We start from the raw sequence: 26,751 nt of genomic DNA, 5'->3' as shown, positions 1-26,751 counted from the left end.
GGCTCAGATCATGATCTCCCTGGGTATAAGATCAAGCCCCTTGTTAGACTGCATGCTCAGCGGGGAGTCTGCTTGAGATTCTCTCCCTTCCGCTCCCTCTGCCCCTCACCCCACACGTGTGAACACGTGCTAGCTCTCTCTCTCTAAAATAAAGCTTTAAAAAAACTTTAATACATTATTCTGTTTTAATAACTGCATGGCATTCCTCATTATGCATTTTTTCTTGTCTATTTATGGCTTCTTTCCTCCCATGAGAACACTGCCCATTTTTATCTTAATTCCCATTTATCCCCAGTATGTAGCATATAATAGGTACTTCATTAATGCTCCTTGAATGGATAAAGAAATTGCTCAAGCCACAATCCTAAATTATCCTTGAGATCTTCTTTTCTTTTCCTATCATAACCAAATCACCAAGTATCTACAATTTAACTTAAATATTTATCAAATCTATATCTTTCTCTCCCTCTCTAATGCCATCCATGATATCTGTGCATCCAGCCCTGCTCTTTAAATTTATCCTCTTTTCAGGATTCCAAGGTATCTTCTTAGAAAACAAATATGGTCATGATCTTGCCCTGCTTAAAATCATCCCATTTTTCTTAAGAAAATCATCAAAAATCTTATACTTCTAGGCATAATTATTTAGCCCTCACGATTCTTTCCATACTCATCTAGTACCTTTTTATTCTGGTACTAAAAAATGCCAGTGTCCTTCCTCCCACTACCATCATGATATTCAGTTGATTCCTATTATGATGGGGTTTGGCATTAATAGATTAAGAGATCCCCGGGTGATTAGAATGTGCAGTCAGTACTGAAAACCACATCTAGCCCTTTTACTTGACTTATTTTAGGTACTATCCATTTTCAAACTTTAATTCAAAGTTTATTTCTTTAATTTCACTTCTTCCCTTCCTCTAGTCTTCCCTCACCCTCCAGACTAGATCACTGCCCTTAATATAAATCATTCTAGCATCATTTATTTTTCTTTTAGGTCACTTATCACAGTTTTTGAAATTATGAAAGACTGACTCCTATGTAGTATAAATTCAGTGAAGGCAGGGATGAGGTCTGCTTTACTCATTGGATCCCCAATAGCTTGAGTACTACCTGTTAAGATTATTTGCTGAATTAATAAATCATTGGAGATATGTAAGCAAAATAACTACCAATATTATAATAGGATGTATGTATAAATTGCTCTGGGAACAGATGAGGAAATGATTAATTGTATGGAGGAGAAATCATGGGGAAATATAATCTTATCACAAGACTGAGTTCGTAAGACTTTGGTAATAAGTACTTATTGGTTGAATTAGTTCAGTGATCTGGGTATTCTGGGTTAAAATTCCCAGAAGAGACATAAAAAGAGAAACACAATTAAAGGAGTCAATAGAAACTGAGACCAAAATTCAACTTGCCCAATTCTATAACACTAGACACAGTATGTAACTAAATCCTTACCTTATAAAGAATCAAGGCACTGTACTGTTATTTTATATATATTTAAAAAGTGTTAATAAATATAATACATCAGTTTTCTAGGGCCACCTCATTATAATTCAGTATTTCCTAATGTGTGTTTCTTAGAAGACTAATCACAGGAGCTCTCCTGTGGAAAAAAAGGGGGGTGGAGCTCCAATACCATATGTAAGTACCCGTGAGCACTTTATTCCACTGATAGCATTTACTAGCAAATTATCTAGATATTTAATCAAAGAAATCATCAACATTTTTTTACCTTGTCTGTCTCATTTTTTAGAAAAGTAGTTGAATCACACGCATAGTAATTTAGGGACCCCTCAAATACTTAATTTAAAATTCTTCTCTGAATAAGGGAATGGCTGATTAAATCCCCAAGTTGTAATACTATACACCTCGTAAAAAAGATGAGTTGGATCAAAATATAATGACAATTTAAGATATTCATAATGTATTATTAAATGACAGATTTGAGTAGTAGAATAGTATATATAAAATGACTTTTTTCTAAAAAATGTGTACATATTTATATATACATAGAAAATATCTTGAGGGACATCTAGCAGAATAAAATCAAGGTATTAACAGGGATATTAATAAACAAAAGGACATGATTTGGGAGACAGCAGATGTAAATTTTGACTTCTTATTTTGTTCATTTTTATACTTTAAATTTTTCACATTAGATTTTTTACTTTCTGTAATGTGAAAAATACATATTTAATGTGTGTGGGTTTTTTTTGAAACTCAAACAAGAATTTTATAATTTGTATGTTACAAACACCTAAGAAACTATTTTCTTTACAGTTATTGCCATATACTTTTTTAGCTTGTGTACAAATTCACATAACCGAAAAGCTCGTGTTTCTCAGCTCAAGCCCCTATAGACCCCACTAAGTCGGGGCCCAGCATTCTCTGAAGTACAAAGATCAGAAGTTACTGATCTTCTGCAGCAGGGTTTGGCGCTGTTCCTCAGGGCTAATGTTCTCAGCGATGGACTTCAAGAAGTGCTGCTCATTTACCCTCTGGAGCAAGGAACTACCAGAAGGGTTGGCCTTGCTCAGGGTTTTGTAGCAGGTGAGGATTTCCAAGGCCAAAACATAGAGCGGTTCACACACCTCTTGGTGGAGCATGGCCATAATGTGCAGAACATGACAGAATACCTGGGTATAAAAAAACAGGGTGTCCTGGGTCAGGTCCTGTCCTTGAGCCCAAGGGCCAACTGACTGTCTCAACCTAATGGAGTCCAGAAGATTGGTCAGACTGTTACAGAGAAGTTTGACTACATGGCTCCAGCCTTCCATAGAAAGCCAATTACAACTCTGGCTGCAGAGAAACTGGAAAGCTCTCGGGAAGATTATGGAGAGCTGGAGCTCTTGGGCAAAGGGCTTCAGGTTGAGCAGAGGAACAAACTGAATATATTCCAGGCTATACGGGACATGCAGAAAGTTGTTTCTCCAACAGTCTCTTGGTCAACTGGTAAAGGTACTGCCACTCTTGGGGGCTGCACCAAGGTATGACTTGTACCAGGGCCACCAGAAAGCCCTTGCTGAACAATCTGACCTCCTCGGGGTTGCCCACAACTACCACCAAGAGGGACAGCATCTGCTCAGAGATGTTGCTGGAGATGTAGCAGCACTCCATCCAGGCAAGAAGCACTGTGCCTGGACCATACCCAGGGTTGGCTTGGGAGGTCCACTTTGTCCTCAGAAAGCTTACAGATCTCAAAAAGCATGGCTGGCACCTCACACTTGAAGTGGCCCTCAAAGAGGTTCTTCATTCTCAGGTGCACCGTCCAGTCAAGCTGCTCCAGCTTCCAGTGAAGCCAAGACAGGGACTTGATCCAGGTGTCCACTCCCACAGCAGGCTGCACATGAACTCAAACCCAGTGAAAATCGTCTCGCTTGGAAGCTTGGCCAGGGAGGTCAGGCTGATGTCCCGTTTGGCCTCCTTTACCTTCTCTGCCAGTGCTTGTTGGTGATATGGGTTCTGGGTGTTCGAATTGCACACAGAGATCACTGTGGCCAGTTTGTCCAGATACATGGTTACAGACACTTCCTGGGGGTCGTCCTCTATCAGGGCAAACACCATCAGCATGTCTGCTAAGTTGGCTAATGCACAGCATTTCATTCCTGGGCATGGGATTCTATTTTGGATTTGCTTCAGCCCAGTGAGCAGCATGGCCAACAGGGGCATAGTGGGACACACATCTGGGTCTGAATTAAACCTCTTTGGAGGGTGGGAGAACTCATCTGAAGAGGACAAATACTTATGGGCCATTGTTCTAAACTGGGAGAGCAGGGGGTCCTGCTGATTGCCTTTGTGCTTCATCATTTCCCACCAGACACTGAGGAAAAAGACCACATCCTTTGAAGACGTGTCAACAGACATGTGCTCCAAAATGCTCTCTAGTTCTGCAGGGCAGATAGTGGTTGGCAGGGCCATCAAGAGCTGGATAAAGAGTCCAGAAGCTTCCAGCGACTTGAGCAGCTCAAAAAAGACCGTGTGATTGATGGTAGGGATCATGCTGCCTACTGAGAAAAACACATCTTCCTGCCACCAAGTGTCAGCATCTGAAGGGGTGACGGGGTAGGGCTGAAGAGCCTTGGCCCAGAGGATGATCAGAGCTTTCTTCTTCCAGGCAAAGGGCTGGGAGCATGCTGTGGCAGAGGAGAGCTCCCTTAGGGCCTCCACAATGGGCTGCCCAACACGTTCCCAGTCAGACTTTTTCAATTCCGTCAGTGCTTTGGGGTGGAACAGCTGTTCCACGAGCAAAAAGCCCCCCTGCAGAATAGTAATTTCCTCAGAGATATTCACAGGTCTAGGTCCATGGCGGCAATGCTGGCGGCCTAATGTGTGTTTTTTAAGACCTTAGAGGTTTAACTAAAATAGCAAGAGGTTTTTGTTTCTGTTTTGATAAAAGGTGTATGAAAAGATATACTTTTATCTCCTTTCTATTTATCTCCTATTTTTCTAATGAGCGTTGATAGTTTTACTGTTTCACTAGAAAAAATAACATTCTTTAAAGAGCACTTTTAAAAAAGCATTCAAGGAAAAAGTTGTCAGGGATAAAGAAGGGCACCACATAAGATAAAGGAACCAATTCTCCAAGAAGACATAATAATCTTTAATGTGTATGCACCTAATAAGAATGTCGAACTGTGTGAGACAAAAACTGATAGAACTGCAAGAAGAAACAAATGAATCCACTATCACAGATGGAGACTTCAACACTCCTCTATCAGAAATAGACCCAACAGGCAGAAAACTGGTAAGGAAATAGTTGAACTCAACAACACCATTGATCAAGTAGATACAATTGACATCTATAAATTACTTCATTTACAGCAGAATACAAATTTTTCTAAAATTCACATGGATGATTCAAGAAGATAGATTATATTCTGGGCCATAAAACACATCTTAACAAATTTAAAGGAAAAGAAATCATATTACAATGTCTGCTCTCAGACTGCGGTGCAATTAAACTAGAAATCAATTACAGAAAGACAACTGGAAAATCTCAAAATATATGTAGATTAATAACACACTTCCAAATGACACATAGGGCAAAGATGAAATCCCCAGAGAAAAAAATATTTTTGTACTATGTGAAAACGAAGACACAACTTATCAAAATTTAAACTATTTAAACTTTAAATACAGTGAAAGCTGTGCTTAGGGGTAAATTTATAGCATTGACTGCATGTATTAAAAAAAGAAGAAAGATTTAAAGTCAATAATCTCAGTTTCTACCTTAAGAAACTAGAAAAAAAAGAACAAATTAAATTCAAAATAAGTAGAAGAACAAGTAGTAGAACATACTATAACATTATGTCAACAATACTTCAATAAAAAAAGATTTAGTGCATAAACCAGTAAAATTGAAAATAGAAAAAGACAACAGAAAAATTGATGAAACTTTTTGTTCTCTGAATAGATCAATAAATCAATAAGCCTCTAGACAGCCTACTAAGAAAAACAGAGAGAAGATGCAAATTACCAGTATCTGAAATGAAAGAGAGGACTTGCCTATAGATCCCATGGAAATTAAAAGGTTAATAAAGGAATACTATGGTTAATTCTATGCTAACATATGATAACTTAGATGAAATAGGCCAGTTTCTTTAAAGACACAATCTGCCAAAACTCACATACAAAAAGTACACAATCTGAATAGGTCTATATCTATTAAAGAAACTGAATCATTAATTAATAACTTTCCGAATAAAAAGCACCACTCCCAGATAGGTACACTGATGGTTTCTACCAAACATTTAAGAAAGAAATTGTGCCACTTTTCTATAATGTCTTTCAGAGTATAGAAGTGGAGGGGAAACTTCTTAACTCTTCTATGAGGCTAGCACTATGTATTACCAAAATCATACAAAGGCACTCCAAGAAAAAAAACAAAAACAAAACTACAGACCAATATCTGTCATGAACAAACATGCAAAAATTTTTAACAAAATATCAGGGAATAGAATTTAACAATGTGTAAAAAGAATTATATACCACAACCAGTTGGGATCTGTGTTAAGTATGCAAGGCTGTTTCAACATTTGGGAAAATCAACTGATGTGATCCATCATATCAACAGGTTGAAAAGGAAAAATCATGTGGTCATATTAATAGATGCATAAAAAGCATTTGACAAAATTCAACACCCATTCATGATTAAAAACTCTAAGTAAACTAGCAATAGAGTTGAACTTCCTCAACTTGATACAGAATAGTTACAAAACACCTACAGCTAACATACTTAATGGTAAGAAACGAGAAGCTTTCCTACTAAGATCAGGAACCGCTCCTTTTCAACATTATACTGGAAGCACTGGCAAATACAGTGTGGTATAAAAAGAACAAAAATGGTACACAGATTGGGGAGGAATAAAGAAAACTCTTGTGTTCTCAGATGACATAGATGACATAGAATGTAAAAATTTCAAACAAATCTACAATAACAACAAAAACAAATCCTGTAACTAATAAACAATTACAACAGGATTTTTTAAGATAAAAGATTAATATACAAAAGTTAATTGCTTTCTTTCAGCAATGAACAGTGGAATTTGAAATTAAGAACACAGTACAATTTACATTAGCACCACAAAGATCTAATTACTTAGGTATAAGTCTAAGAAAACATGTACAAGATCTATTCTATATGAAGACAACTACAAAATTCTACTTAATGAGATCAAAGAAGAACCAAATGGAGAAAGATTTCATGTTCATGGATAGGAAGACTCAATATTGTCAAGATGTCAGTTCTTCTCAACTTGATCTATAGATTTAGTGCAATGCCAATCAATATTTCAACAAGTTATTTTGTGGATACTGGACAAAGATTATGGATAAGAAAAAGGCACAGAATAACCAATACAATTTTGAAGGAGAAGAACAAATTTGGAGAATTGGCATTACCTGACTTCAAGACTTACTATAAAGCTGCAGTAGAGGTATTAGTGAATACATAGACAGGTAGATAAATGGAACAGAATAGTGAGCCTAGAAATAGACCCACGTAAATATCAACTTGACTTATGAAAGTCAACTGATCTTTTGCAAAGGATCAAAGGTCAAACAATGGAGCAAAAACAGTTTTTTAAACACATGATGCTGGAACAACTGGACATCCATATGTAAAAACTAACTAACTAAATAAAGCTAGACACAGACCTTACACCCTTCATGATAATTAGCTAAAAATAGATCAAGACCTAAATGTAAAACACAAAACTATACAACTCTCAAAAGACAAAATAAGAGACAATTTATATGACTTGAGGGTGCTTTTAAAAATATAACACCAAGAGTACAGTCCATGAAAAGAAATTGATAATCTGGACTTGCTTAAAATTAAAAACTTCTGATCTGTAAGAGACAGTGTCAAAAGAAATGAGAAAACAAGCAACAGACTGAAAGGAAATATTTGCAAAAGACACATCTGATAAAGAACTGTTATTCCAAAATATATAAAGAATTCTTAAAACTCAACAATAAGAAAACAAACAACTCAAGGGCCTTAACAGATACCCCACCAAACAAGATATATAGATGGCAAATAAACACATGAAAAGATGCTCTACATCATGTGTCAGGAAAATGCAAATTAAAAAATGAGTTACCTCTATCCACCTACTAGAATGGCCAATATCTAGAATACTGGCAACAGCAAGTGCTGGTGAGAAATTGGAGCAACGGAAACACATTCATTGCTGGTGGGATTTCAAAATGGTATATCCATTTGGGAAGACAGTTTGAAGGTTTCTTACAAAAATGAACATACTCTTACCACATGATCCAGCAATTCACTCCTTGGTATTTACCCAAAGAAGTTGAAAACTTATGCCCACACAAAAACCTGCACAAGGACGTTTAAAGCAGCTTTATTCACAACTATCAAAACCTGGAAGCCACAACGATGTCCTTCAGTAGGTAAGTGAATAAACAAACTGTGGTACATCTAGATAATGAAATAGTATTCAGCACTAAAATGAAGTTATCTATAAATCCATGAAAAGACATGGAGCAAGCTTAAGTGCATATGACTCAGCGAAAGACGCCAAGCCTGAAAAGGCTACAAACTGTACGATTCCACTATATGACATTCTGGAAAAGGTAAAACTATGGAGACAGTAAGAAGATCAGTGGTTGCCAGGAGTTGAGGGTGGCAGAGAGATACACAGGCAGAACACATAGGATTTTTAGGGCAGTGAAAATACTTGCATGATACTATAGGGTAGATACATGTTATTTGTGTTATTGTACATTTGCCCAAACCCATATCATGTACAACATCAAGAGTGAACAGTACTGGACTCTGGATGATAATAATGAGTCCGTGTAGGTTCATCATTTGTAACAAAGGTACCACTCTGGTACAGAGATATTGATAATGGGGGATAATATTTGGGGGAAGGAGCTATATGGGAAATCTCTGTACCTTCCTCTCAGTTTTGCTGTGATCCTAAAATGGCCCTAAAAAAATAAGGTCTGAAAAAAAATAAGAGTTTTAGAAAAAAAAAGATTGAGAAGGAACTCATTTATAGTTCCAATATTGAAATTCAGACATTAACGACTTGGCACTCTTTTCTTTCAGCATTTTTCTTTTTGTAGATTTTATACTTTATATAGGTATAATCATTTCTTCTTCAATTTGTGAAATTGTAAAAATAGTTATGCCCTTTGAAAAATATTTAAATTTACGGAAATATATAAGTAAAAAAGGAATACACATTTAAGTGGGACTGTATGTACGTATTTCTTTTACATTTGGGAGAAAACAACTATACATTTTATAGAGACGTGTGCTATATACACTTCCCATGCTAAAACATGAGATTATGTCCCTTCTAGCCCATTATATCACATAACTAGTGTTATTAAAGCACCTACCTCCTTTTCCAACATCAGGCCTTCTGCTCTGAGGTTCTTTTCAAATGTGTTTCTTCTGTCATATTGTATATTTGACTTCCTGTAAACCAGGATGTAATCAATCCGTTTTTTGCCATCTTTGAATAGAAGTCCACTGGATGCTATGTAATTCATGTCATTCTGCAAATAAAGCAATGATCGTTAATAATGTAGGTTAGACAAGCACATACATTTTGGTTTCAAGTCACTTTGGTTTGGATACTGGCAATCCAATAGCAAAAAAATATTGTTTTGTTTTATATTCCAGTTATGAGATATGGAAAGATGATTAAAGAAAGTTTGAGGTCTATAATAGGAGACAAGCTAGCAAGTGATGTTCCAGAATTTGAAATTAGGCAGTCTGATACCAGAAACTGGTGCTCTGATGCTGGCATCAAAATGTGTATGTTTTATTCAATAAGGTCCTATAAAAATAATATCAGCTAGCATATGTTGAGTATTTATTCAGCATCAAGCTCAGACATAAGTACCTTACATGTTTGATCTTATTTAATACTTACAACTTCCATTTCAAAAATAAAGGCACGAAGGCTTAACATAAGTACTGAAGCCAACATTGCTTCCAATATTAAATAATACTTAGAATAGATAATATTTTCTAAACCTATGTTCAGCAACTCTAAATCAAACAATAATTCCTGAGCTGCTTGCTCCAAGAAATACTTGTTCACAGGATATAAAACTGTGAGCCAACTAAAACAGCTTACTTACCAAGACTAATCTTGCTCATCAAGATTGCTTTAAGGTACTTCACCTTACTGTGACCATCTATCCAAGCTATTTTTTTTTTATAGACTGGCCAATTTTCTACCAAATTCCTGCCTTGCAAGATTTACCTGGCCTGACAGCTGAGACACCTGAGTGATCCTCCACATTATAAATGACATCATGTAACTCCTCTCCTGGAGACCCTCCACTCCTAGCCCACTTTTCCAGTCTATTTTCCTTAGCACTCACTAACTTCTACCATGTTATATAATACTAAAAAAAAATATTCCTTTGTTTACTGTCTGCTTTATCCTACTAGAACAAAAACTGTACCAAGGTAAGGTTTTTTTATTGTTTTGTCTCTGAGTATTCCAGACATCTAACCCAGAATCAGATACATAGTAGGCATCAATAAATATTTGTGGGAGGAAGAAAGGAAGGAATGCAATATCCATAATCCTGTGTATCTAGGTAAGGCTGACCTCAAGGATATAAGGCCAAGAAGAAATTGTGTTTTCATTTCTCATCCTCTCCCCTCCAATATTTAAAACAAATAAAATTATAACAGGTTAAGATAAATAATCACAAAATTATAGCAGAACTGCGATAGCCATGGTGTGCCCTTTGTTTTATACCTGTGACCCATGGCCTCCAGACATCTCCATATTAATTTAAACAGGGATTGGGCTAAAACAAAATCATATACAAATTTTCTTCTGTGTTTTCCTTTGCTTAAAGTATACCACCCACTCCAGTCCATTATTAAGGGTCATCTGAGTCTTATGGTCCTAATAACATATTTAATCCCAGGTGAAGGCAAAAGTCCTTCAGTGAGAAGACCTAGAAGTAAATGATTGGTTGGTAGGAAAAATATAAGAAAATAAGATAGTTTTTAATTGATTTTATGTGCTTTTCATATTTTAAAAGCAGAGTGGACTGAAAGTGGAACCCTGTCAGTTACTGTTACCCATTGTTCTAAGTCTAAGTAAAAACAAATGTTCAACTCTCCCAGAGAAACAACTGCCTTACTATCAAATAAAATAAACATTTTTTGGTTTTTACAATAAGTGACCTTGAGCATTATTCACAGATTTTGTTTCTGAGTAAATGTGTTCACAATCAAACTATATTAACTAGAATTCTAATTTATTATCTAATTATTCTATGAATTCTAAATTATTAATGATGAGTTTCACCAGGCAAAGTGAAAAATAGTTATCAAAATGGTAATAGAGAAGCATGGAAAAATTTGGAAATCTCTTCTGAATTATGTTTAAAATATGTTGTATAGGGGTGCCTGGGTGGCTTAGTCAGTTAAGCCTCTGACTCTTCATTCCAGCTCAGGTCATGATCTCAGGGTCTTGAGATCAAGCCCCGCATTGGGCTCCACGCTCAGCAGGGTGTTTGCTTGAGATTTTCTCTCTCTTCCTCTCCTTCTGTCTCTGCCCCCTGTGCTCCTTCTCTCCCCGCCCCCCCAAAAAATAAATAAATAAATTTTAAAAAAATTGTATAGGTTCTGTATAATTTTAAGATTACGAGTATTATATTTTATTTTAATACATATATGGCAACATTAACCAAGATATTGATTAACCGTTTTATTACCAAGGGACATATCCTTAAACATTATATTTTAGTTCTGTTTTCAAACTTTGTGTTAATGCCAATATATACTGAATAAACTTTTGTGTCTGGCTTCTTTCCTGTTATATTATGGGTGTGAAATCACCCCTAATTTCCAGGTATTTGCAGTACAATTTTTTTCACTGTTATATTATTGTATAAATACAACAAAACTTATTTATGCTTTCTACTAACAATGGTTATCTGGGCTGTTTCCAGTCTTGACTATTAAAAATAAAGCTATAAAAAACATTTATGTATATATCTTGCAGTACACACGTGCATACATTTCTAACAGTATGTACCTAGGAGAAAAATTGCTGATTCACAGGAAAAACTTGCTTTCAACCTTAGCAGTATGCCAATCTTTACTCAGAATGGAGCCCGTTTTGTACAGGATCTAATGCAATTTTTTGGTGTCTTTTAAGATTTCATGGAAGATGGCTCTGTACAGATGGAATCTTCTTGATTACTAAGTCCTGGTCTATGCTTAAAAATGGACTTGTTTTGCAAATACAAACAAACAAACACAAAAGCACACACACACAAAAAAAAAACAAAAATGGACTTGTTTTGCTATACTATGTGGCATGAAAGCCTAGAGGGTGCATGGATTTCAAGTGCTGTCAATATCTATTCCCAGGCAATGGTCCTTTTATCTAAATTTTGCTATTCAAAACGCAACCAATTATTGCCATGCCCTTTTCCTGGGTATTTCTGTTTCTGTTTGGATTTAGAGAGAGAGAGGCACAGGTGGGGCAAGGTGGAAGGAGCAGGCATGACTCTCTGCCTTGCTCAGAAGACTGCTGTTGTTGAGAAGGGTGGCGGATGCTTAGTTTCCTTGGCTGTGTGGCCCCTAGAGCCCAGCGTTGAGGACAAATGACAGGCCAGGCTAGCCCAACTCTCCACTGTAATTTGGGTGGCCGTTAGGCTGGTTTCAGTTCTTAAGACCAAGTGTCTGTGTTTCATGCTTGTGTTTCTTAATTTTTTCCTACCAAAGCTTCAAATAATGAAAATCTTTTTCATTAGTTTTTAGCAGCAGTGCTTGTTTTTGTGTTTCTGTATCCTTTTTTAGCAATCATTTATGGGAAATTGGGAAATGACAGTCTAGATGTTGGTAGTCTGATGGCATGTTTTATTCAGAAGTACTAGCTTTATGCTCCTTAATCAGAGAAAAATCCAAACAGCCTTGGTATGTAACTATAATTTATTTCATAGTTAAAACCATTCCTTACAATACCTCTTGTTGTTGACCCTATCTGTTATAGAGGGGGAAAAAAAGGTTTCAATATTTTTTTCATTTCAGACAAATGAGAAACAGTTTTGTCAAGAAAGTCACATATTTATAACAATAAAACAATCCTTGTTCAAATAAACTAACAGAAAATACACCATGCACTGTGGTTCAGGAGAAATTCTGCACATGAGTAGAAATCTACTAAGTGATGCTGAGTTAACAAAAATTCTGTTTTTTCTGTCATAGAAATTTTTTATTTTAAAATGGTACTTACAGGAGAAGATTGTTTTAATTTTCTAAGTGTCCTCAGGGATAAAAAGTGTATTAATAAATATATATTTTAACACACCTAGCTTAACTAAAAATATATCAGAAATGTAATTACTTTGCAAATTTTCCTATGCAAATCATCTTTAATCATGAGTCTTAGGAATCCCAAAAAATCAGACTTCAGTGCTATCTAGGTGTGGCTTTCACAGCGGAGAAGACCCCGGCCAGGCTTATTGCTTCCTTAACGGAAAGTCAACCCCACCTCTAGTCCACATCGTCTTTAGAAATACAAATATTCTCTAAATCTGTAACTCTGTTACTCTTATCAGACGGTAGATTGTATTCTAGCTCCTATTACATCTGGTAAAGAAAACTGCTATTTAAGAAAATAATAACTAACAAAGTAATATCTAAAGAAATAATAATACTAACATAAGCTAAGCAAAAACCAAGCACTCTTCTACACACTTTGAGTATATTCACACATTTCATGCTCACAAAAACTGAGAGATAAGTGCTTTTTTTCCCATTTCACAGATGTTTCAACTGAGGCCGACTTTAAAATAGATGGAAAGGTCTTGTGGTAGCCAAAGAACAAGTTATCCCATCTGGGATTTTCATAGCAATTTCCTTCATCTTTCTTTTACTTGACACCAAGTGGGTGTGCAAGCTGTATGGTTCTGTGCAGCTCCCAGATTAAGGAATGAGGTTTTGGAGAAGTAGGGCAGAGCCTCTTCTCTCTCACTGACCCTTACCCTGGCCTAGAGGCAGGTGCAGATGGATTCTGCAGCCTCATCTTCTCACAGGATATGTAACAGGTGGGACAAAGCTGTTTGCTCCAAATGGTAGCTTCCAAATGGCATATATATATCATTTATATATAGAAATTATATATATAAAGTATATATATAAAGAAATATATATAGATATCACAGAAACAAAATAAACAAGCATATTCCAGACATTCCAGACCTTACTCCAATCTCGACCTAGATCTACTTCACTCTCCCAGGAAGACTTTTAGGGGAAAAGACACACTTGGGAAGGGATAGCACTAAAGATGCCCATTCTTCCTGTTGCTTGGTATCTTCATAGCATCCAAAGTTTTGTGGTTTGTTTGTAAACCATATTAATTCTTTTTCAGCTTCAAAGGTGACTGCATTGCCAAGTGAAAGAAGCCAGTCTGAGACGTCTGCATACTGACAATACTGTATAAACCAGTTTGAGAAGTCTGCATACTGTACATACTGTACAATACTATATGACATTCTGGAAAAGGCAAGACTTTGGAGATAGTAAAAAGTTCAGTTGTTGCTGAGAATAGGAGAGAGGGAGGGATGAAGAGGCAGAGCACAGAGGATTTTCAGAGCAGTGAAACTACTCTAAATGATACTATAATGATGGATACAAGTTATTATACACTTATTCTAATGCAGAGAATACACAATGCCAAGTGTGATGCCTAATGTAAATTATGGACTTTGGGTGATTATGATGCGTTAATGCAGGTTCAGCAACTGTAATAAATGTCCCACTCTGGTGGAGGATGTCGATAATGGGAGAGGCTGTGCCTGTGTGGGGGCGGGAGTATATGGGAAATCTTGTCCTGCCCCATTTTTCTGTGAACCTAAAACTGCTCTAAAAAATAAAAGAATTTTTAATAAAGTATTTTTAGAAGTTTTTTTAAAGACTAAATTATGTCATATAACTTACCAGCTACCTTGTATCTCTTATTGTCACATTCCTAGCAATACTAGTTAAATGCACATGTTGAAGAGCAGAGAGACGTCTTGAAGTCAAAGACAGTTCTTAAAATAAAGCCAGAGGGCTCTATTTCTTTCCATTTAGTGGTGTGATCCTTTTGCTCTAATAAACAATGTATTCGTATTTATTTGTATAAAGTATTTATTACATATCTACTATGTGCTAGGAACTCTTGTAGCTCTGAGAATATAGTAATAAACAAGGCAAAGTGAGATTGTATCCTGTAAGGCCCAGATATGGTAAAAAAAAAAAAGAAAATGAATACAAGATGTAATTCTGATGATAACAAGATGCAAAAATAAGTTTGGTGCATTGAGGAAACATCAATAAAGTTCATTTTAGATTATTAAAAGGAGAAGCAAGCCATTTCCTTTTAGTGGATAAAAGTAAAAATTGGATTTGCAGTTAGAGCATTAAGATTCAAGTTACAGATAGAGTCAAATTTCTTTTCCTATTAATATCAACAGTTCACATAGTTGTTGTGAAGTGAAAATGAAGTATGCAATGTGCACAAGAAAGATGGTCTCTTGTCCATTTTAACATCCTATCATTGAAAGGCACTGGGTGGCTCAGATGGTTAAGTGTCTGCCTTCAGCTCAGGTCATGATCCCAGGGTCCTGGGATTGAGCCCCGCATCAGGTTCCCTGCTCAGCAGGGAGCCTGCTTCTCCCTCTGCCTCTGCCTACCTGTGCTCTCTTTCTCTGTGTCAATTAAATAAATAAAATCTTTAAAAAATTAATATCCTTTAAAAAAATCCTATCATTGAATGTATACATAAGATACTCTAAATATATGTTTAATGACATGATGAATAAATGACAGGAGTAAAATTTATGTAAAATATTACAGACATGCTTCTTCTTATTACTCTTATTATTATGTGATATTGTTAAGTAGGGATATAGAGGAGAGAGAGGAAATTCTAAAGAGGAAGCCCTCTGTGTATTAAAAAAAAAAGGTTTTTTAGGAAAACATAGCCTCTTAAAGAGACTCATGAGATTAGGTCACTGTAATTTTTGTTAGACTAAATACTTGGAATTGTGCTGGTAGAGCATCTTGTTGACTTAATTTTTACTAAATTGATTCAATTATGTTTACGAGTTGGGCAAAAATAATTTACTCAAAACTTCAAATCTGTTTCAGTCAGTCAGACAGAGCATATTGTTGGTTATATTTGCCTGACCTGCTGGCAAGCACCTGCTGGTGTATTTGAGTTAGACAAAGGATTGTCAGTTTGCTTCATTAATGGTACACCAAACATTCACTGATGAGGTTGCATTTTAATGTATCAGAATACCATATTTTATGGTATTAGTTATCTATTGTTGCGTAAAAACTTACCACAAATTTAGGAGCTTAAACCAATGAAGATATATCACCTTCCATTTCCATGAGTCAGGAGTTCAGGCGTAGCTTAGCTGGGTCCTTTGCTTAGGCCGCACAAAGATGCAACCAAGGAGTAGTCAGCGGAGCTTTACTTTTATCTTAAGGCCTGACGAGGGAGCATGCACTTCCAAGATAACTCAGATTCGTGGCAGAATTCATTTCCTTTTGGCTAAGGAATGAGTGTCTGACTTCCTGCTGGCTGTTTGCTGGAGGCCAACTGCAACGCCTAGAAGCTTCCTACAGTTCCTTGACATGTGGGCACTCCCAACATGGCTGAGACTTAAAGCAAAAAGAAGAGTCTCTAGAGTGAGTCTGCCGGCAAGACAGTTTTATATAATGTAACATAGTCAAAGAGGTAATATCTCATCCCCTTTGATTGCTTCTAGTGTTTGCAAACAAGTCCTAGGGAAGAGGATTATGCAAGAGTATGAATCCCTGGAGGGAGAGATCATTTAGTCCATCCTAGAGTCTGTCCATCAAAGTAAGATTTATAAATTAGATCAAAATTAAAGAACTTATTTAAAAGATTAAAAGTTGACTTTAAAAAGAAATCATGAAATACTGTATTAGGGAAAGAAGGCTACAATGTCACTCACCAAACTCCTCCAGAGGGTAATGGGGGCATGACGTATCGGTTTGGAAATTGTCACAACAGAGGATATAAAAAAGGAAAAAAAGAAGGAAATAAAAGAATCTGGGTTTACTCATAGTTCTATTCCCTACTTTCGTGGCTTAGACAATTGGCGTTTTTTCTCATAATCCCTACCACGAATCAGAGTGGGTGATATGACAAATAAAGGGCCTTTGTAGCTCTGACATCCCACGGCGCTTCTCTTTTCCCTAAATAGTTCTCCAAGAAGCTGTTTTCTAAGACCTCTAAGGGTTTTTCAACTAACTCTGGCTAGGTTTTTTTTTTTTTTTCTCTACATAATGATACATAAATATCGGGCAGCTGAATTCACTCCTTAAAGTGCTTCAAAGGGCTTTTCAGAAAAAAATTATAAATGACAACTGAGATCTGTTTTATTTCAACCTGAGTAGGCACCTTTGACATCATGAAGAAGAAAATAGGAGACAGGGCTTCTCTTATGTCAAAATGAAAAGCAGTCTGATCTAGCTCAATCTTATCAAATTTCATAAGTGGACTAGAATACAAAGCACATATTTTAGAATGTGGCACTCTTTTTGACCATTGAAATAAAGTGTAAAGGGGAAAATGCAGAGATGTAAAGTACTCCTAGTAAAAATCTAGCACCAAGTTTCAGAAGTAGGGCATAAAAATAGAAAATCAGGGTTGTGATTCCAGTAATATGGCAAAAAACATATTTTTAAAACCCTGATGTCATACAATACCTAGAAATGATAGATAAAATAAAACATACATTTATTGAAATTCTAGAGGAATTAGGAGGAAAGTATGTATAACTTCTAGTTTCCAGGTAGAAAAAAATATGTAGAAAACCATAACACATGTTGGCAAGTTAATAGTGTGGCTGCTCTGGGTGAAGATGTAGAAATCAATAATAAAAAAAAATAATGGAAACAAACACTGATAAATTTAAAAATAAAACTTCTAAATAATAAGCTAAAGAAATAAAATTCAGTAAAGCTAGGAAAGAAAGTGAAGATACAGTTTTTTTTTTTAGTAAATAATGCTGATTCAGATGAATTAGATATCCATGTGAAAAAGTTATTCATACTTTATACTATATTCAAACATCAATTCTAGTTCAGAAATAAACCCATAAAATTATGGTCAATTGACTTTCAACAAGTACCAAGGCAATTCAATGGGGAAAATGGCCTTTTCAACAAATGGTGCTAGGGCAATTTTATATCCATTTGCAAAAGAGGTTGGATGCCTATTTTAAACCATACAAAAAAATTAGCTCAAAATGGACCATTAGACCTTAACGTAATGAAGAAAATTATTCAATTATTAGACTAAAACATATGAATAAATATGTGAGGCCTTGAGTTAGGTAATGATTTCTTAAATACAACACCAACAGAGAAATAGGACTATATCAAAATTAAACATTTTTGTGCTCCAAAAAAATATGCCATTAAGAAAGTGAAAAGGTGGGGGGGGGGCAGGGGGGCACCTGGGTGGCTCAGTAGGTTGAGCAGGCAACTCTTGATTTGGGCTCAGGTCTTGATCTCAGGATCATGAGATGGAGCCCAGTGTGGGGCTCCATACTCAGCAAGGAATCTGCTTCTCTCCCTCTCTCTCTCTCCCCCTGCCCCTACCCCTCTTGTGAGCTCGTGTTCTCTCTCTCACTCGCTCTCTCTCTCAAATAAATAAATACATCTTAAAAAAAAAAAAAAGAAAGTGAAAAGTGGCGCGAGCCAAGCTACTCATGCTGTTTGACAAAGTCCAAGTATGGAGGACAATCCTGAAAATCAGGAGACTCCACAGCTGGCTCCTGCTACTTCCTTTCATTTTATTTGTGGCAATCTTTATAATCATAGGATTTTTTTCTGGGGTTTCATGATAAAATGATTTATAAATTTAGTTATGCCTATGTAAGCAATCACAATGAAACTGATTCCAAAAAGGCTGACGATGGGCCAAGAAGTAAAAATACCTAGTGTCCTCCAATCCGTAATTCATCTAACATGAGCAACGCGGAGTTCTTTAATAAGTTTCACTTAAGGGAGCTGTTGGATCCAGGCCCAGTAAAAGTCCCTATTGATGAGATTCCTCGGGCACCTCTGAAACATCAGAGTTCTAGGAAAGAAAAATCTCATGTCATTCCCACAGTACAGGGACCTCCCTATGTTACTTTGATAGGATAGGGTGCACACATTGTAAGTTGCCTTGGGAGCAAGAATAAACTTTAGATAATCTTTCAGCAAGACTAAAAATATAACTTTAACTGCATTAGCACACAATAGCAGATAGGTTACGCTTCGTCTCACACGGTCACACTCTGTCTAGTACCTTTGTTTTTAAATCCAAAATGATTTAAGATGATTTGTAATAAGATGTAAAAAATAAAATCACAAGTTATGAAAGAATGGAAAAAACAAGGAAATATTCTAATGTATAAATAAAGTCCCTCCGAGGCTATCAGTAGGAGATGCTTGCAACCTGATCCTGTGTCCGTGTCTCCTCACTCGCTGACGCCGTCCTTTCCTTCAAGGACCCTTTCCCTGATGGAGCTGGACTCCGGCAGAAAAGGCAGACCACAGAATGGGAATAATATTCTTAAAAAATATGTCTGATAAGGGACTTACATTCACAATATATAAGTAACGATAAAAACACAAATAACCCAGCAAAAAATGGATAAAGGAGATATAGATTTCTCCAAAGAAGACATACAAATGGCCAACAGGCATATTTCCTAATGAAAGTATTAGGGAAATGTAAATCAAAACCATAGTGAAACACCACTTTTCACCTATTATGATGGTTATAATCAAAACAACAAACATTAAACCAGAAATGGGAACCTTTGCCCATTCTGGTGGAGATGTAAAATAATGAGCAAGCTTTGGAAAACAGTTCAGCAATTACTCATTACGTTAAACATTGAGTTACCAAATCATCAATTTTACTCCCAGATATATACCCGGGAGAATACATCCACACAAAAACTTGTACATAAATATTCATAGCAGCATTATTCATGATAGTAAAAAAGAAAAAGCAATGCAATGTCTACCTAATAAACAAATAAAATGTGATGTAATATCCACATCCAAATGTGTGTAATATCCACATAATGGAATATAATTTGGCATTAAAAATGAATTAAATATTGACAGATGCTACAACATAGATGAACCTTGACAATATACAAAGTAAAGGAAGCTAGTCATGAAAGACCATATATTATATGATTCCATTTATATGAAATTATATAATAGACAAATAAATACAGGATATAGATTAATAATTTCCTAGGGTTGGAGGAGTGAGTAAATGGAAAGTAACTGCTAATGCATACAGGGTTTTTTGGGGGTACAGGTTTTCTTCTTTAAAAAATATTTTAAAATGGATATTACAGTGATGGTTGCACAAACCTACAAGTATACTAAAATCATTGAATTGTACACTTTAAATGGGCAACGAATGTATGGTATGTGAATTTTATTTCAGTAAAGCTCTAAAAATCAATTACAGATGGATTATTGATATTAAAATACACAAGAAGACATATATCTTCTAAAAGCTGACATAAGAACTCACAGTAGGTGAATATTTCTTAAACAGGACTCAAAGGATGCATAAATTTGCCTAGACTACATGTTAAAGTGTTTGTTCATCACAGCAAGACTGAGTATTGTGAAAATGCCCATTATTTCACATTCGCTATAAAGTTAGTCTCATTTAACTGAAGGTCTCAACATGGTTTTGTGTACATGTATGCACCTAACAAGCTAATCTTTATATTATATGGAAGATTAAAGTGTCTTTGATAGGAAAATCTTGAAAAACAATGAGGTAAGTGGGCATGTCTTTAAAATGCCAATATTTGTTACAATTCTATAGTAATTAAGGCAGCAGGGTGTTCATGCTGGAATAGGCAATATAAGAAACAAAATAGAGATCCCAGAAAAAAACCTACATATAGAGAACTGAGATGGAATATTACCTTTTCTGGATGGGGTAGATGAGTCATTTAGTGGCACTAAAAAAGTCAGTTATTTTCTTGGAACAATACCATATACAAAAAAGAAAAACATAAAAAAGTTTAAAGACAAATGTGAAAAGCACAATTTTAAAACTTTCAGAATAAACTATAGAATATTTTGATTATTTTAGTAGAAAAGTAGTTTTGTTTATGTGTTTGTTTTTGCATGAAAAAAAGCCCCTAGAACCGTAATAAGGTAAAGCTATGATTAATAGGTCTACCTTCAGATAAAACCTTTGTACATTAAAAGATCATAAAGAATGTGATAAGGTAAGCTTTCATTAGAAGATATTTTTCATGACTATAACCAAGAAAGGATTAGTCTCCAGGATATATAAATAACTCCTTTAAATCAGTAAGAAAAAACAAATAATCCAACAGAAAAGCAGTGATGCTATTAATAGGCATTTAACAAAAGAAGATACATTATTGCATTATTTGGAACAGAACAAGATTGGAAACAGAAAACTTCTCATCAACCAGTAAGTGAATAAACTGTGGTGATACATTGATGCCATTTGTTGTGTAGTCACAGGATGGAATATGATGTGTCTGCTCAACTATCTCTTAAAGAGGAGCTGTTGAACTTTCAAAAAAGCAGCATAAAATATATTATATATTTCTTCAGAGTTTAAAACCCTGAAAAACAATACTCAATATTGTTCAAGGAGATAGATAGATGATAGATAGATAGATCGATTGATCATAGGTGGTAAAAGTACAAAAATATTCGTAAGAAAGCTAATCACCAAAATCAGAAGAATGGTTACATTGAGATAAATTGAGGAAAATGATCAGGGAGAATTACATGGAAGTCTTCAATTTTGTCTGTAATAATTACTTGGAAATAGATATGGCAAGCAATTCAGATCCAGTAAAGCTCAGTGTTGGACATAGCTTGTTACAGGTAAATATGGTCCAATAATACAGTTTTCAATATGCCTGAAATATTTTTAATGATAATTCAAAAGATCAGCATTGCTCTTGACCTTTGCAATCAACAATCTGGGATTATATATTTGTTTAGCAGTTAAAATTTTACTTATAGGAGCACCTGGGTGGCTCAGTTGTTAAGCGTCTGCCTTCGGCTCAGGTCATGATCCCAGAGTCCTGGGATCAAGCCCAGCATCGGGCTCCCTGCTCCGCAGGAAGCCTGCTTCTCCCTCTCCCACTCCCCCTGCTAGTGTTCCCTCTCTCGCTGTCTCTCTCTCTCTCTGTCAAATAAATGAATAAAATCTTAAAAAAAAAAAAATCTTACTTATAACTTAAGCCTCAGTTTCCTCACCTGTGTAATGGGGACAATAACAACTGCATGCCTATTTTAAGAATTAAATGCATGAAACACTCTATGACATATAAATGGCACACAGTATAGTTATTATAATCAAAGGCCTTTAAACAATAAAACTTCAATTTTAATCATGGTCACTAAACTGCATATCCCCTACGGTCAATTACACTTGTGCCTACAATATCATTTTTTTAAAAAAAATGAAATATGGTAAAATAAGCTTATCAGAGATATTAAACTGAACGTATTTGATCATCGGTGGTTCAGACAGAATTCCATGAGGTCTGTTAAAAAGAAAATCACAGGCCCAAGGTGGCATCACTTAGGTTAAGGTCCCAAGTCAGTAAACGAAGACTTATTACCTAACTTAACTGTTGTTTTACCCCCATCTCCCCTCCCACCAGGAATTAACCTTTAACCAGTCAACATGGGAATTTCTTGGTCAGCACTAAGCAATTTACTCATAGGTCCCTTTCATTCCCCTTAGGAGGGTGACCTTGCCTAAAACAATGGATTCTTTGCTAATAATTTCCTTTTTTCTGCTCCTTCTCTACCTTTAAAAACCTTTCCTTTTCTGTAGCCCTCTGAAGCTGCCCTCTGCTTGCTAGAGGGGATGCTACCTGATTCATAAACAGATTAATAAAGCCAATTAAGAACTTTAGAATATACTTGGTTGAATTTTTGTTCTATAACAGGTCTCAGGGGCATCATTAGGAACAAATGATCACCTCAGAGCTCATATGCTGAAGAGATGCGAGCCCTGTCATCTCATGTCAGCCACCTCTGACAACCTAACACATAAACTCTGCTTAAATCCAGCCTCAAGTTATTCTGCACTCTGGCAGTGATCAGTTGGAAATTAAAAAACAGAAGCAGGGTGCCTGGGTGGCTCAGTTGATTAAGCGTCTGCCTTCAGCTCAGATCATGGTCCCGGGGTCCTGGGATGGAGCCCCACATCGGGCTCCCTGCTCAGCGGGGAGCCTGCTTCTCCCTCTCCCTCTCCTCCCTGCTTGTGCTCTCTCTCACTAGCTCTCTCTCTCTCTCTCTCTCAAAGAAATAAATGAAATCTTAAAAAAAGCTAAATTTCCTTAAAAAAGCAAAAACCACTGAAGAATTTACTGTAACTGTGAGAATGAAGATTTTTAGACTAAAAGATCAAATTTTAAATGCAAAATAAAATCAAATACCATTTTATTGTAAGGGAGTTTGAGGAAATTAACTTTGTAGAGTGTTTAAAAAATCAGTAATATCAATGAATTTTTTGCTATCATGAATTCCATATTCTCCCTTACAGAGCTCTTTTTTTAAAAAGTTCTTTTTAAATTTATTATCATTTTTTTAGTAACCTTTACACCCAACATGGGGCTTGAACTCAAAACCCCAAGATCAAGAGTGGCATGCTCTTCCGATTAAGGCAGCCAGGAGCACCCCCACCCCTCCTTACAGAGCTCTTAAAACAAAAGAGTTTATATAATAATAATAATGGGGCACTTGATGATTTCCAACATGTGTTTAGGAGTGATTTAAAAGATTGGTAATCTTACAAGCCCAGTGGAAACAGTCTTTCAAAATGCTGAACTATTTCTAGTTATTGGGATCAATCTTTCCCACGAAAACAAGCAAACATTATGCAAAGCAGAACCTTAAAAAGTAACAAAGAATTCACAAGATAGTGAGGAATTGCTAGGTCAAGTTCAGAACAGAGTAGAAATCAAAAACGGAGAGATAAGCTGCATACCTGAGCACATAGGTCACCTCTACCCTCCATCCTGCAGGCTTTTGTATTAGCACTTTTCTGTGTGTGGTTGCCAGGGGTACAAAGGTGGATAAACCAATCAGCCTAGTTTGTCCAAGGTATTTTTAGGACATGTCAGTAATAAATGTACCTAAAATATTATGATATTCCCTCCTTTTGGCTCTGGATTCATAACAGATGAAAGGTATAACAGATGCCTAAAAAGAATGGGAAGCTCAACAAAGAAAAGTCCAATTATAACAGGGCAGGTTGAATTCACTTGCTATTTTGCAAATGCAAAATAAAAATGTCAAGTCAAAATATAGAACAGGGTAAAAAATATCTCTGAATCACAGGAGTGGCCCAGAACATTACCCTGGTCAAAGGCTACTGTTTCACTTGAATATTTAACTTGAAATGGCAAACCTACTGATCAGGGTATCATATTTTTTTGGCACTGAATAAATGGTTAGTATCATCATTAGTGTCCTTGACCATACGTGGAAATTAGGAAAACTCATATAATGCTCCAAAGCACACTATTCTAAGTTATTCAGTGTTTATCTTTAATTACATTCTCTAAGAAGGCAGAGGATACAATCTCCTATAACCTTCACACCAAGGTGGATTTGACCTGATGAGAAGCGTATTGGCTCCGGCAGAAGAGAGCAGACTTGTGTTCTTTACATTTGCAGAAAATTATTTTTCATGACCCAGCAGTCCACTGTTTCTCTTTCCCTCTCCTTAAAAGCTCTATCAATAAGACAAGAATCTCTTGAGACCCAGCAAGCAGAAAACAGATTATCAAACAACAAATTTTGCTAACATCATAAAGCAGATGATGACCTTTAATATGGGCTACAAATATCTACTGAGCAAAAATAAATCAGGTCATGTTGGAAATTTTGGAAAGTTGGCATTGAAAATATATCATAAGAATATTAATGCCTATTTTGCCATGAGCTTAGTTCTTTCCAGTTCCAGAGTTACTCTTGCTGGATATTTGTAAAGAGATAGAGGGAAAGATGAACTCTCTGAGGTCCCCATGAGTGTCATTTAAGATTATGGTCCTGGCTATTTGTACTTGTACAGGCTTCGCCAGTGTTGGTAGGTTAGTTTCCTAAGCTCTAAAAGGGCAGGTCAAGACAAAACCCGTGGTTTTTAACCTTTCTTGGTAATAGGCAGTATCCCGAGAAAAATACACATACTTACATATTTGTACAACCATGCATATAATTTCAGAGAGTTCACAGATCCTCTGGGCTCATGTGTGAGCCCCCTTAGAACTCTCTGGACACCAGGCTGAGAACTTCCAGATCAGGCAATCTCAAAAACCTCCCAGTTCCAGGGACACCTGCCCCTGTCAACTAAGCTCCCTTGTAGGCCTTGACCGAAAAAAGTTGAATCTCTTATTTATTTATTTTAGTAATACTTTTTTTTTTTTTATGTTCAGTTGAATCTCTTAAAGCAAAGCCTCCAAACACGTTAGAAACCCCATAGCTAAACTAACAGGGCAGTCATTTGAATTTATGTTAAAAATGGACATTAGTGAAGGTGTACAACGTTTTCTTTTCCCCTACTAATCTTTCCTTTTTGGAGACTATGAAAAACTAACACACAGTAATGGCCCGTGTTTGGGAAACTGAGGTCAGTGAAGACATTCATATTTCTTTAATTTTGTGAAGACAGCATGATTTATAGTTGGAGCACCAGAGATGAAGACCCACTTCTGCTTCTTATCTCATGTCACTATGCCCAAAAACTTAATTAAGGATGCAGCATCTGTATTTATAAAATGGTAATAATAAGACCTATTTATTTTTCTGGAAACTGAGAAGATGGTGGCTGAAGTGTGTACAATAACTAGCAAGAGTACCAGACTTCCTAGGTTCTCGATGAATAATGACTGTCATCTGAGAACTGATTAGACAAGATACAATCTGGCATTGTTTCTCAAACTTTAATCATATAACTCTATTTTTGGTCATAGCCACAGACCACTTATTTAATATGTTTTCTTTAGATTGCACTCTTTCGTAAAAAAAAAAAAAAGCCTTTGCTGAAATAATATTAACTTAAAAAAATAACAAGCTTAGTGTGCTGGTTATGTTTTTTTTTTTTAACACATTAAAATAAAGTCCTATCTATTAAAAATGCTTAAGTCATTGTGGTGCAGTTTAAAAATTATTTTGAAAACCATCCTGTGGCAAACACGTAGCTATAACAAGCCGCTAACGCTTTGCTTAAATTAGACCTAATCTGGGTTTATTATTTTATTGGCAAAGAGCAAGACTTGAGACAATGTGGTTGGAGTTTTGATGGTGGAAAGGGAAGAAGGAAATGCCCCGAGGAGTTCAAGGGGCAGTGCCTTGCGCATCCAACATTCAGCCAGGGATTTCTAGTCTCTGAGGGATGAAAGCACGGAGCAGGAAGACAGGAGACCAGGACAGAGATCCATGAATTTTAAAATCTGATTTTAAAAACTCATCTCAAGTCCTGAGCTGGGCTAACTTGTGTCCTTCCTACCACGTAAAAGCTGCATCTCTATTCATTGGCTGCAGTATTCCAAAACTGGCAAAAAAGTAATAGATAGTTCATCACTTAAAAAACAGAAATAAGAACATAAGGCAATAATGGTCAGGACATTAGTTTGGAAGGCAGAAAAACTGGCTGTCTGCTGCTGATTTACTGATGCAAATCTCTTATAACACACCCCCGTTTAGAAGCTAAACGCAGGATTGTAATTCCCTGAAGGATTTGGAAAGCCATTCAATCACAGCTTATCCTTTATCCAGTATTGCCCCTGGAACTGCCCGCAGCAGTCCTTTTCCAGCATGTTCCTATATGGACAATAAACAAATATGTCAATAAACAAGGATGAAAACAAATTACATCTCATGAAAGTCAGATTATTTAAACTCAAGAAGTGTGACTCATGAACCTAAAAAGCACCTGCACACACACACATATCTACTGTACTTAGCAACTACTTTGAGCAACATGCTATAGAAACAAGGAGGCATCTATCATTCAACAAATCTCTTTTTAGCTCCAACTTGATCCCAGACACATGTTCAAGTGACTGGATAGAGAGGTGAACAGCAACCAGAAGAATGAAATGAGTATCAAACTGAAGTCCTATATATATTCCAGTCTGAACAAAAGAAGT

General features: G+C 36.1%; 1 protein-coding gene across 1 annotated transcript in view; it reads right to left on the bottom strand.

Moving 5' to 3' along the window:
* ANO3 (anoctamin 3) overlaps window positions 1–26,751 on the bottom strand; it is a 437,993-nt gene that overhangs the window by 124,485 nt on the left and 286,757 nt on the right. The window contains 1 exon segment of the mRNA XM_035722983.1: window positions 8,887–9,045. Within this exon segment, the coding sequence (XP_035578876.1) occupies window positions 8,887–9,045 (159 nt within the window).

This window comes from Zalophus californianus, chromosome 11 (genome assembly GCF_009762305.2).
Source record: "Zalophus californianus isolate mZalCal1 chromosome 11, mZalCal1.pri.v2, whole genome shotgun sequence".
Classification (NCBI taxonomy): domain Eukaryota; kingdom Metazoa; phylum Chordata; class Mammalia; order Carnivora; family Otariidae; genus Zalophus; species Zalophus californianus.
The sequence above is the reverse complement of the archived record's forward strand: the minus strand, read 5'-3'. Positions and strand labels throughout refer to the sequence as shown.